Source organism: Asparagus officinalis, chromosome 3, assembly GCF_001876935.1.
Source record: "Asparagus officinalis chromosome 3, Aspof.V1, whole genome shotgun sequence".
Taxonomy (NCBI): Eukaryota; Viridiplantae; Streptophyta; class Magnoliopsida; order Asparagales; family Asparagaceae; genus Asparagus; species Asparagus officinalis.
In genome coordinates, this window is record NC_033796.1 from 42129553 (window position 1) to 42143256 (window position 13704).

Consider the following 13704-nt stretch of genomic DNA (forward strand, 5'->3'; position numbering starts at 1 on the left):
AATGTTATTCTTTCTCAAGTAGCGGATTCAAAATTAGAGGGGTTACATAAGATTTTAGTAGGGAGTCCTTTGATAGAACTCAAACAGTATTTGGATCTAACCCTATTATCCTGAGAATTAAAAAAAAAAAAAATCCCCCCAGCGGGTTTTTGACGTGATATATAGAGCCAACTTTGACGAGACAAGTGAGGGCCTCTAATTCATGGGTGAAAATTTTATTGCACAAGAGATACATTGTACAGTCAGTAAGCAATATGTACTGATTATCTAGTTTAGCTTCGTGATCTTTTATGGGCAATATTTTTCATCAACTACGTATGATATTTACATGCTAAACCTTTATCCCTCTGGACATACGTAACATTTATTTGTTAGGCAGGTTTGTCTTATTAATTTCCAGATACAGATGATCTAAGAAAACCAAATTGATTCATAACGTACGTGACAATTGTTACAGTTTGTTGTTATTTTATTTTATAGGGAAATATTAAACTATTTCCACATTGGATTCCAATGCTGAAAGGAGTTTTTCCATATTAGTCTTCCAAATCTTTCACATTTTAACATTAGACATCCACATCTTTGTTTTTTTGAAAAAAGTGCCCCCAATCTTTAAGTGTTTTGAAATTGATCCTCAAATCTTGATATTTTGATGAGTCCCCAAACCTGTTAAATGTTTTTTAATCAGTCCCCCAAAATCTCTCAATCTGATATTAATCATAGGGACTAATTTCAAAATACTAAAAAGTTTTGGGGGACTAATTTCAAAATATGAATATTGAGGAGCTTTCCAGAGGATTTGGGGAACTAGTTTCATAAAGATTTGAGGGACTAATACAAAATATGAAAGATTTAGGGGACTAATACCAAACTTTTTGGTCAAGTCCTTCGAGGATTCCGCCATGTGCACCTTTATGTGCTTGCCATAGGCTGAGCTTGAGGTCTGAGATGTTCTCATTGCTGAGCACGCCTCGTCCTCGTTGTCGTAGATGGGCGATAAACGGGCATAATCAAACGGGATAGCCACTCCTATTTGAAGCCGAGTGCGTTGGTGTATACCCCCATTTTTAACAGGGGCCATCTAAATCCCATGATATATTCAAGATCTGATGAATCCGAATACCAGAACTTACCCTTTCTTGTCATGTTGATTGTGGCTGTTGGAAGCTCCAAGTCACCAATGGCTCGCCTCTTCTGACGATGGCGTCTTCGGCGGGGATATGTCTTGACTCAGGAGGCTGTTGAGAAAGCCTCCCGAACACTGATGGCTTTAGCGCCTCGGCGCACTGGTAGTCGGCAAGTACCGCCTGAATGAGCCTCTTACAATGACACTGAGGGTTTGTCTCGTGAATAGTGCGTTTGTGAGTTAGATGATCCCTGAGATCTCCTGCGGGTTGGTGGTGACAACCCCCAGCGTTGGAAGGACCAAATGTGCAATTTCATGGAATAGACTCAAAGGAGTCGGAATGAGAACATTTGGGAAATTTCCCAAGTGTCGACTTCATGCGATCTTGCCTTGACAGGCGGGGTCCAGAATTTGGGTGATCCTCAACCGACTGCTGGCGAGCTCGAACCGTCTGCTCATTCAGGCGACCTTGTCTTGTTAGGCGAGGTCTGGAGTTTGGGCGAGCTTCAGCCGACTGCTGACGAGTTCGAGCCGTTTGTTCATTCAGGCGCCCTTGCCTTGTCAGGTGTAGGCTGTCTAAAGATCACAATGGATAGCTGATCCCTATCAAGCTCCGACAATGGAAGTCATAATCAGACGACTTTCTAATCACTATATTCGCAATTCTACAATCGCTACAAACACGGCCTCATTTCTGAGATGATTGATCTTGATGGTTGCGACAACAACATGACTAATATTATATTAGCAACTATTAGAGATGCTGATGAGCAGTGTAATGATTTCAGAAATAAAAGGTTGGACGTAGTTGGTGAGTTGTTTGGTAGAGAGCTGTGGGCAAATATTCATCTAAAAAACACTATGGATGTTGATTCCCGTCAAGTTCCAACAACGAAAGCTACAATCAAATAGCTTTCGCGCCGACAATCGAAAGCTGCAAATGGAGGACTTTTCACATAGATCGAGGAGAGTTACAATAGTACAGGCGACCCCCGCGTTTCCAAGCTACAAGCTAAACGTGAGCGACCCTCGCGTTCGTAGGGGTTCAACCAACACCGACCCCCGCGTTCCCAAACTATAACAAACCAAAACGCGAGCGACCCTCGCGTTCAATGATGTTCAGCCAATACCCAACCTCGCGTCTCAATTCTAAGAGGCGACGTTGGGTTTTGAACGCCAGATTGGGCGTTTGACTCGTTCAAATACGAGTCGAACGGTTTCAGAACTGTTTTCCCACGATCTGAAGAAATCACGCCCACTTAGGAGAGGATTTAGAGGGCAGTTACAGCCTCTTATCCACCTATAAAAGCTCAACAAACTCAACTGAGTTAAGGGCTGGCTTTTTGGAACGGAAGAGTTGGCAGTAGGTTGGATTTTCAGGATCTCAACCACTCAGGTTTGGTGATTCGACAGCAGCAGTAGTAAAATCCTTGGAGATAGGATTTTTGAATCAAATTCAGGAGATCAAATCTGAGAGGATTCTTCAACAACAGAATATCAGCTTGGTCATTAACCGAATTTTCGGTTCTAACAACTCGGTTAACAGAGTTCTAACTCGTTCAGAGTTCTTAAACTCATTCAAGAGTTACTCATAAAACTTTCCACAGAAGTTCATCGTTCCCACGAGAAAAAAAACGGTCAGATCGTCAACGGAGAGCAAATTCGACGCAAATATTCGAAGGAGGCACTCCATCGCTACCGAGAAGAACCCAGTTTTAAACAAAGGAGAGAATCAAATTCGTTCTCTTCTCTTTTGTAATCAAATTGTAATCAGAATCAAAGGAATACAAGTCAATTTTTGAACGAGCTTCAGTCAGCTGCTGGCAAGCTCGTGTCGTCTATTTATTCAGGCGAGGTTCGCTCGTTTGAGTTATTCTGGTTTTGCCTTTTTGGCTAAGGCTGGTTCTCGGATGGTCCCGCTGGGATTCGTCTGCATGTTGACTTCTATTTGGAGGGTGAAGCTCGTCTGTTGTGTGGAGCTCGCCTGAATAATGGAGCTCGCCTGATCTGGGTGACTCGCCTGATTTGGACAGACGACTTGAGGAGTGAAGCTCGCATGATTGGGTGGGCTCGCTTGAGTTGTTGAGTCTGCCCAGATGGAGAACTTGGCTGCTGGAGTGAGGCTCGTCTGAAATATCAGGCTCGCCTGGAACGCTAAGTTCACCCGTTTTGGGAACTTTGCCAATGTAGGGGAACCCACCTAAATAGGCAGGCTTGCCTGATCGACTCGATCCATCAAAACTGGAAACTTTTTGTTCCTGTTTGGTTCTTCTTAGGCCTGAATAGTAATTCAGGCCATCATAGAAAGTGGAGGCTCGGGCTTCCTGATGGGCGAAAGCTTGTCATCACTGCCATTGGGCTCTTCTGGAGAGGGGGAGACTCGTGTCGACGGCGAAGACGTGGTCCGTGCCGCCACATACCACAGTCTCCTCTTGCATGGGGGACTACGTGGGTTGATTGGGAACCCAACAAGCAGTCCTTTGGCTCGGTTGGTTGACCTTGATTGGCTTGGGAGAGATAGAACCCCTGCTTTAGCTTGGGTAGAGCTCTTAGGCGTGGCTGCCTCGACCACTTGGGATCGGACCACACGCGCGACTCTGTAGCACTTGCGTGATGCATGGCTACCAGAGAAGGAAGAAGACAAGTATTCTTCATACTTGGCTTGGTCAAACTCGATCATAAGGGACTCAACAGTTATCCCCTCTGTAACTTTGTCGAACTGCGCCACCACCAATTCATCTGAGTGAACGGTTTCTCCCACTGTGATTGACATCTTCTGTTAGGTTTAAAAAAATTAACTTCCCGTCCGATGGGTCATTTGTATTTATAAGATTGGCTTATTACAAACTAATCATTAATGTTTTACAACAGAGGAGAAGGGAATGTCCCTCCTTATTTAACGTGGGTTTGTCGGCAGCGGTAGGACGTCTTCCTCGGTGCTCGAGCCGAGTTTGCTTCCCTTGGACGATCCGATCGAAGTTGCGGTTGGAGCTTCAGTGCGCAGCAGAGGCTTCGGAGTGATTGAGTTCGACTATACCCGAGCTTAAAAGGTATCAAAGCCACGAGATTAGAGAAAGCTATAATGCAAGGGTTTACATACGGGATTGACTCCCACTCTCTTGGGTATGGGCACGGTATTCCGGACCTTTTCACTTCCTGAGCGTTCATCAACGCATTGATTTTGCTCTCCAAATCTCTCATTTTTTTATCCTCACTCGTATCTGTCTTCGAGTGGTTTCGGGGAGAAGTAATGTGGTCCTCCTTCATATTGTTATCATCCGATGGACCACTCTCATTATTGTTGTTGACGGGAGGGGTGTTCATATTGGCATTATCCTCTACTTCCCGATCATTATCAGTTTGGTAGGGATTATTCCAACGGCTAGACTCTCCCTGATGAGTTGTCAGTGCTGCGATTTGCTGGTCATGCATCTCTCTCATTTGCTGCATAGCCATTTCCATTTCAAATTTGAAATTCTCTTTCTGCTTAGTTAGAGCATCATCGAGAATCTTAGCCATTTGCTCAGCGCTGATCATAAATGATTCGTAGGATTGCCCTGCACTGGATGCTGTATCATCAGAAGCTACTACTGAGCAAGCATCGGAGCAAGCATCGGAGCAAGCATCCGACGTCTCGTCTTCCGAAGGAAGTCCTTCCTGCATTTTTTTGGTAATCCCTTTGTCTGATGGTTCCTGATCGTAATCGGGTCATACGCCTGGATACTGCGGCAAACTGATCCGGACTAAAGTGTCATGTCGACTTTCCTCTCCCGGTCATGTTAACGGACACTTCTGGAAATTCATCATCCTGAAGAGCAACTCTCTTCTTGCGGAAATACCTTGGTCTGGATTCAGATGTTCTTGTGGAGATTCTTTCAAACACCGAAACACTCTCCGGGACGGTCTTAGAACAGCAACACTCTGACAATACCACCTTAATAATTTTAGCACACGGACAGTGAGAATCCGTGTCTCGGGTACTTCTTTTCCTGGATTTGTTCGCACCCCCAGCTTGATAGTACAACTCATTAGTTTGATGACTGGAGCAACCTATCGTGTGTTGGCATGACTTCCCAGGTATAACGTCTTCATCCGACGAGTACGTTTTCTTCTGGGAATATAACGCTTTGTTAACGTCTTCAGGAGTCGCATGTTTAAGGCTACGTTTTTGTGAACGTTGGCCCTCAACAGGCTCCTGGATTTCAACACGCAATCCAATGCGGTCATTTGCGTGACTTTTTCCGTCATACGTTCTCCTCCACTGCTTAGGAGGACGATCACGACCTCCAACCTGAAAAACTGATCGAGATCCTTTCAACGGGCTTGAGCGCTCTCTAACTGGAGCTTTGCCTCGATCACCGTGTGACGGGCCAAGACGATCTTTGATGGTCATCTTAAAATGGGACAAATCCACATTGTTGCGGATCTCCACCGGAGGTGCAGAACTTGTCAGGACAGTAATAGAGGTCGCCGAAAACTCAGACGGGACTGTAGGAAGTGAATCAGCAGCGAAAGGGATCGAACCAGTCTGAGTTTTGCTCAAATCACCATTTGGTGGTTTGACTTTGGCCAAGCCACCATTTGGTGGTTTGACATTGGCCGAGCCACCATTTGGTGGTTTGAATTTGGCCGAGCCACCATTTGGTGTTCTGGTTTTTTCGATGCCTTTGGGCACCGTTTGGGTTGTTCTTGATGCCGGTTTGGACTTTGGCCTCCAGACTCGGCGTGATCTTGGTGGCTTCTTGACCACTTCTTCTTGTTCCAATTTCTGCGCTTCTTGCATCAAAGCTCGTGCATGCGCGAGTAACACGTGGCGTTTCTGGATCCTTTCTTTAAGAGTTGAACGCGTCCTTTTGACGCGGATCCATTCATTCGTGGTTGAGTTGGAGGAGTTGGCTACCCGCTGTTGCGGCGCTTGGCGTCTCCTGGACCTCAGATCCGCTTCATAGCGGATTCCATCAACCGGTTCTAAGGCCTTGGCCATCTGGCGTGCAAGGCGTTGTCGCCGTCTCTGACGTGCTCTCTTTGATAGAACGGGCACGTTATCAGTAGTTAACTCCTCGCTCAAGGAGTTCAGATCTGCGGCGTCGGCTTCGTTGGATGCTAACGGGACACTGCGGGTCATGATTACAGCAGTGGCGGGGAGATCTTCTTGGGTCTTCAAATCCGAAGACCAGCGGACCTTCCTTGACTTGCGAGGAAAGGTGGATCTGGATGGGGAGGACAAATACTCCTCATACTTCTGCTGGTCGAACTCATATTCGACCTCCTCTTCAACCGGGATGAGAATCCGAGGTTGCGACACATCAGCCTTTGCAGAAAGGTTGTCGGCTCCCGCTATGGTCGCCAGCGTGTTTGGGTGGAAAACTGATTTCTTTGATGAGTCCATTACAGCTTCAAACACTTACAATAAACTCAGAAAAATAGCCTTTTTATAAGACTTTTAAATAAAAAAGTACAATTTCTCTCAAACTACACACAATAGAAGTTTATCGTCTATTGTTTGTGCGGGATCGTTGCCGGTGCCGGGGTTTATCCGTGGACCGCCTACGGATCAGATCCGGTGAGCAGAAGTTTGGATAATCAGTGCTTTCGCTTCACGAAGGAAGTGATTGCAACAGCGGCGATTTTGTGACTAAGCAAAATCACGGCTCTTCTTGGGATTTAAGACTAAGCTTAAATCCGGAGGCCGGGAGGGTGGAATGAGTCTCAGATCTCTCGAACTCTTGCTTTGTTGAAGAACTCCGCCAAGATCTGCTAACTCTCTGAAATTCGTGCTCCAATCTCCAATTTGACAGCACTTCATCCTCTTGATTTCCAGATCTGCTAACTCTCTGAAATTCGTGCTCCAATCTCCAATTTGACAGCACTTCATCCTCTTGATTTCCAGATCTCGAAAAATGAACACTAAAGCTCTTATTTATAGGCTTGGTTTACGGTTTCTTCAGATCAAAACGATGGATCCCTTCTATCTTTAGTTAGCAACTGCATAACCACTGTATCAGAACAGTTGGAACTCCCAAATCCCGAAAGAATCCATATAAGAACCGAAAAAACTGATTCTGGTCGNCTCGGCCTTGGCCGAGCCACCAAACGGTGGTTTGGCCCGTGGCCGAGCCATTGGTCTGATCGGATTGTTTCGACGCGTCCCGGTCACCAGAGGCTTTCGTGGTTTTCTAGAGTTCGGCTCGTTCCGTCGTTTGTATGTATCTCATTGCTTCGCCGATCGGTACGCTTCCTCGATTCGCTTTGCGCATTTCGTGAACGCGCGGATCGTTTTGACGGTGGCTGGGCTAATTTTTAGGTTACTTGGCTTGTCGTTCCGATGACCAGCGAATGCGCGGGTCACTTGAAACTGGCTAATGAGTGCGCAGGCCAATTAGAAATAGCCTGTGAGCGCACGAGGCACCTGGTTCATCATTCCGGTGATCGTTGAGCGTACGAGCCACTTGGTTGAATCTTCTTGACGTGGATGACGATGTTTATCGCCTCCTCTTCGTCTCGAGCCGCATACGAGAACTTATAGGCATTTTTAGACGCCTACAATATCTTTTTAAGAAATTATATTATACAATTTTATTTATTAACCCATAGTTTAACTAATTATAAAAAATTTAAAATTTAAAACATGTACTACGATGTAAAGTATATGCTTTATATTAGTATAAAATAAAAGAGAATAATAGGAACCAAAGCCAACTCTACAATATATAGAGGTACCCAAGGGTAAAAAGTCAATTCATTCACTCACTGCTACTCAGTCATTGACTATTTAGAGCATCTCTAACAGCTTCCCCAAAATTTTCTCCAAAATGGAGAAACAAAAGTCATATTCTCCAAATTATTTTTGCTCCAACTCCAACAGCTTCTCCATTTTGAAAAATTGCATTTATTACAATAATAAAGCTCTCCCCAAAATTTTGGAGAATGCTGCAAATTTGGGGAAGGCTCCCTATTTTTTCTCATTCTTCCCTATTTTGGGGAATGAGATGGGGAATCTGTTGGACCAAAAAAAAGCTCTATATTCCCCAAAATTGAGTATTTCAAGAAGATGGAGAAGCTGTTGGAGATGCTCTTACTCAGTTACTCGTAACGGAAATGGGTGTCACCGGCACAAAAACCAGCGACGCTAACGGCTAACGCCGTCAACCTCTCGTCTCCCCCATTCCAGCACCTTCCTGGGCCCCACCCAGAGATCAACATACGTGGCATTCTCTCTTCCACCCACGCGTCCTCTACGAAAGGGCCCCAGCTACGCCCCCGCACGAAGCGGCCCTCCGCCGAAAACCCAAATCACAGGAGACCTCCCGCATAGAAATCCGAAGGTGAGACCTTCAGTTTCCTCTATTTAACGGCGATGCTTAATGGTCGCATACAAACTCCTATGCGTAGCCCTATAACAGGCAAGGTGCGTGCTTCCTTTTTGCATGACCCTCGCCCCACGAGGACAGACATCCAATGAAAACTCGCCACGTGCACACTCACCTCTCTATAAATACGACCCCCGGGGCGCGTACTCGGAGCCCATCGAGAGGCGAGAGCGGTCGAGCGAGCGAGCGAGCGAGGAATTTAACAAATTAATCCTTTCCTTTTCATTATTTATTTTTCTTGAAGCTCGCTCTCCTTCATTTTAATTTCAGAAGAAAAACCCACAAAAAAAAAAAAGAGTTCGAAAATGTTCATTGAGAGCTTCAAGGTCGAGAGCCCGAATGTGAAGTACGGGGACCACGAGATCGAGTCGGTGTACAGTTACGAGACCACCGAGCTGGTTCACGAGAACCGTGGTGGGTCCTACCAATGGGTCGTCAAGCCCAAGACCGTTCAATACAATTTCAAGACCGATACCAAAGTCCCCAAACTTGGGTAATCCCCTTTTCTCTCTCTATATATTTTTTTTTCTATTTGCATGTTAATTTTTTTGTATATTCTAAATTTTGTTTAAATTTTTTTTTGGCGATTTTTTATTTTGGTTCAGGGTGATGCTTGTGGGGTGGGGAGGGAACAATGGGTCAACGTTAACTGCTGGGGTTATCGCCAACAGAGAGTTAGTATTACTGTTAATTTGTTATTAGCTACTGTTAAATCCTTTTTTCGTTATAATTTGTTTATATTTTGAGGGACTTTTGCTAAATCTTTTTTTGGTTGGGCAAAAATATTAGGGGGATCTCGTGGGCCACGAAGGATAAGATCCAACAGGCCAATTATTTCGGATCATTGACCCAGGCTTCAAGTATCAGGGTTGGATCATTCAATGGAGAGGAGATTTATGCTCCTTTCAAGAGCTTGTTGCCTATGGTATTAAACCCTTAATTTCCCTCGTTTTTAATTTTTATTTTAATGTTTTTTTTTCTGGACATAAGTTTGATTCTAAAAGGACGTGCAATAAATTAAGAAAAAGGATAAATTTAGTCAAGTAATAATAGGAAATTAAGTTTGAGTTTGGGAGGAAGAACTTGAGAAAGTGAGCAGATTAAAGAAGGTGAAGATGACTTTCTAATGTGGAACGTATAATTTTAGGAAAGAAGTGGAGTTTCCTAATCTTGGAGGGTTTGTATTTAACGCGCAGATTATTTCCTTTTTTTAAAAGGCAAAACATGCAGATAATTTATTTATTAAATGGCTTTACATATTTGGATAGAATAAGTAATTACTATCTAAGTACACAACAATTGGACTGATTGGTCAAAGATTTGTTTTCTTCTTGGATCACTTCTAACTATTTTGTTGTGTTTGGCAGCTCAGTGAAAATGTGCCACATTTGGTTTTAGAACCGGTTATTTCGAGAACCAGTTTAGAATTTTTAAAATTGAACTTAAGAAAAACATGGAAATTTTGGCCTAATTTTTGCCGGATCAGGTTTAAGTTTAAACCCGGCCGAGGTTGCGAAAGAGGCCCTTTGTCTTTTGTATTAGCATTTCCCCCCCTTCTTTGTCCTTCTTCAGATAGAGGAGAGGAGACCTTCATACATTTAATGTACTAACTTATTATCTTGTTACTAACCGAGGCGGCATATAAGAAAATACCAACGACTTCCAGATACGACAACAAGAACAACATCTTTATACCCAAACTTTTACGAATCATACATTTTTCAGATCAGCTACAATGACTACTAGATCTTATGGACGATGAATTTAAAAAAAAAATCAATGAAACTTTTGCATATTTGAAACAAGAAACCTTTTCATTGAATTTTAACTTTTTATTTTTTGAATTATAACGCAAGATTGTAACGGTGTGGAAGTGAACGTTAAGGCTGTCGATCTCCCTATTTTTACTTATTAATTTTTAAAGTTTGATGGTTATGAGCTGCGTGACGAGCACGTAGATCTCATAAAATGAGCTGTTATCTCATACCCATTACTTCCAAATTCTTATTTTAAACTCTTATTTTGTAGTACTGATAAGTTAATATCTCAATTTTTTTTCCTTATAAATTAAAATGTTGGCAGGTTAACCCTGATGAGATTGTATTTGGGGGATGGGACATAAGTGACATGAACATGGCTGATGCCATGGCAAGGGCCAAAGTGCTTGACATTGACCTACAGAAGCAACTGAGGCCCTACATGGAGTCCATGGTCCCTCTCCCTGGTATCTATGACCCTGACTTCATTGCTGCCAACCAAGGCTCACGTGCCAACCACGTGCTCAAGGGCTCAAAGAAGGAGCAAGTCCAACAAATCATCAAGGACATTAGGTATAATCTTCAATTTATCCTACCATCAATGAATTTGTTGCATCTTTTCTTGCTATAGGACTAGATACTTTGGAAGTGCATGGTTATTTGTTTGAAGAATTTGTCTATTGTTGATCCATCTTGATTTATATACCTTATATGGTCTAGTTGTTAGAAGAACATTGTCTTGGTGTTTGGCGTTGATGTACGCCATGATCCCATGGAGCATGTTTTCTCTTGAGACATATCATTCTATAGCATTATGCAAAGTTATAAGCAATTTGTGAAAAAAATTTAATGCGGCAGGGAATTCAAGGAGAAGAACAAGGTAGACAAAGTAGTGGTCCTTTGGACTGCGAATACGGAGAGGTATAGCAATGTGATTGTCGGTCTCAATGACACAATGGAGAACTTGCTGGCCTCGTTGGACAAGAACGAGCACGAGATATCCCCATCAACCCTCTATGGTATTGCTTGCGTCATGGAGAACGTTCCATACATCAACGGAAGCCCACAGAACACCTTCGTGCCTGGTATAATACTTGCATCTCGTCTCTCAGTCAAATTTTAGTGCAGAATTTTAAGCTAAAGGCTATTATTTCAATTTTGTAGGTTTGATTGAATTGGCTATTCAAAGGAACAGTCTAATTGGAGGAGATGACTTTAAGAGTGGACAGACCAAGATGAAGTCTGTGTTGGTTGATTTCCTTGTGGGGGCTGGAATCAAGGTAACAATATGTCATTACTTGTCGATATTTGGTAAAAAAAATTTCAGGAAATTAAACTTGTTTGCTATTTTCCTGCAGCCAACCTCAATTGTGAGCTACAACCATCTCGGGAACAATGATGGCATGAATCTCTCTGCACCACAAACCTTCCGATCAAAGGAGATATCGAAGAGCAATGTGGTCGATGACATGGTTTCAAGCAATGGCATCCTGTATGAGCCTGGCGAGCACCCTGATCATGTCATTGTTATCAAGGTAATAGACTCTAGAATCTTATGATAGTTATAATTCTTACATAGTGTTGTAGTGTTATAACTTGGTTGATTTTGTTAATTGCAGTATGTGCCGTATGTTGGTGATAGCAAGAGGGCTATGGATGAGTACACATCTGAGATATTCATGGGAGGTCGCAGCACCATTGTGCTGCACAACACCTGTGAGGATTCGCTCTTGGCTGCGCCGATCATACTGGACTTGGTTCTATTGGCTGAGCTTAGCACCAGGATTCAGCTCAAGGCTGAGGGAGAGGTGATTATTGTTATTCCTTTTGATAGTATATTGGGTTAATTACTTGAAGAGACTTTTTTCTGATTGTGTTACTTATTTAATTTTCTTATTTTCTGTGTGTGTGTAGGGCAAGTTCCACTCCTTCCATCCAGTGGCTACCATCTTGAGTTACCTCACCAAGGCTCCCTTGGTAAGGACAAAATCTTACTAGGGCTGTTTTTGGCAAAGACAAAAAAACTAGGCCAGGATTGAATTTCATATTGAATTTTTATTAAAGTAAATCCATAATAAAAATTCCGTTTCAGAAAAAATGAAGTGAAAAATACGGATCGACTAGATTAACTATTGTGAAGTTTATTGAGGGTTACCTGCAGAGGCACATAATAGAACATTTTGAGCTGTTCTGTTATAAAACCAGTTGTTACCGTTACAAAACCAGTTGTTACCGTTACAAAACCAGTTGTTACGGTTACTCTCTTCTCCCATGCCCGAGCTCCGAAAATGAAGTTTGGTATTAAAAATTAATTTATTAAAACTTTCAATCTTCTGATTATCTTACTGTCTGGTGCTTTTGTAATAGGTTCCACCAGGCACACCAGTGGTGAATGCACTCTCAAAGCAAAGGGCGATGCTGGAGAACATCCTCAGGGCTTGCATTGGCTTGGCTCCTGAGAACAACATGATCCTGGAGTACAAATGAGAGCCGATCTTGAGAGATCTAGGGGTTAATAAATTTAGAGGGATTAGAGGAAAGGAAGAGGAAAAAAAAAAAGGAGACCCTGTTCGTATAAGTTTCTGCTTGGATGTTGTCGTGTTAATGGCTTGGTTTGTTTAGTTATGGTATGGGGTCTGCTTCTCCTCTTCTCAATGTCTATGTAATGGTTCTTATTTTCTTTTCTTTTATTTTTTCTTAGATGTCTTGTAAGCCTAAACTGTGAAGGTCCAAAATGAGTTTCTCTCATGTATTTGTGACCTCTTAAGTAATATAAGTGGTGTTTTTCTATATGATTTTCCATTGTATAATCCTTTTGCCCTGCGCACTCTGGAGTGGTACTCCTCATATTTGTGTCCTGTTCAAATAACTTCCAGTCCGAGCTTCGTTTTCCTTGAGATTTGACTCAGTACGTGTGTCCGCTTAGTAAAAATGTTGTATATGTTAGAAGATAATTTGTAATTCTAGAACACTCTATAATAATCTTGTAATATGGAAAGCTTCTAGAGATAACTCGGACTAGAAATATGACAAAAATAAGATATATCTAGAATATAGGAATATTATAATATACTCTAGAATGTTTCATGTAAAATACCTATGATCTAGATAGTTCTATATGTGCCTATAAATAGGCAATTGATGTAAGCATTGTGAACAAGTTTTGAAGCAATTAAAACAAAAGTTTCTTCAAGCTAGCCACTTCCCTATCAACTTTTCATTTCCTTTCTACTTCCTATACTCTCAATCCTCTAAAACTAAAATCGATTACCCATCTAGCTTCCGCAACTCCAACAGTATCGACCACAGACGGTCATAAATAAATGATTCTATTAGAACACCTCATAAAGGGATGATTTATATCATTCACGGACAGTTAGAAGTGTTGTGCGCGGCGGAAGCTTTCTAGGGCAACACGAACAATAACTAAAACTAAACCACAAGCAATATG

At 42.6% G+C, this 13704-nt stretch overlaps 1 protein-coding gene across 1 annotated transcript; it reads left to right on the top strand.

Moving 5' to 3' along the window:
- LOC109833936 (inositol-3-phosphate synthase) lies at window positions 8651-13045 on the top strand. Its single transcript, XM_020401807.1, has 10 exons — window positions 8651-8989; window positions 9102-9170; window positions 9286-9421; window positions 10579-10826; window positions 11112-11338; window positions 11418-11533; window positions 11612-11788; window positions 11873-12061; window positions 12168-12230; window positions 12621-13045. The coding sequence occupies exons 1-10, from the start codon at window positions 8802-8804 to the stop codon at window positions 12738-12740; spliced, it is 1533 nt and encodes a 510-aa protein (XP_020257396.1). The 5' UTR covers window positions 8651-8801; the 3' UTR covers window positions 12741-13045.

Excerpts from the sequence above, each read along its gene's own strand:
- LOC109833936 (XM_020401807.1), top strand. The coding sequence starts at position 8,802 with ATGTTCATTGAGAGCTTCAAGGTCGAGAGCCCGAATGTGAAGTACGGG. Across the intron at positions 11,339-11,417 it reads ACAGAACACCTTCGTGCCTG|GTTTGATTGAATTGGCTATT; the intron begins GTATAATACTTG and ends TCAATTTTGTAG. Across the intron at positions 12,062-12,167 it reads AGCTCAAGGCTGAGGGAGAG|GGCAAGTTCCACTCCTTCCA; the intron begins GTGATTATTGTT and ends GTGTGTGTGTAG.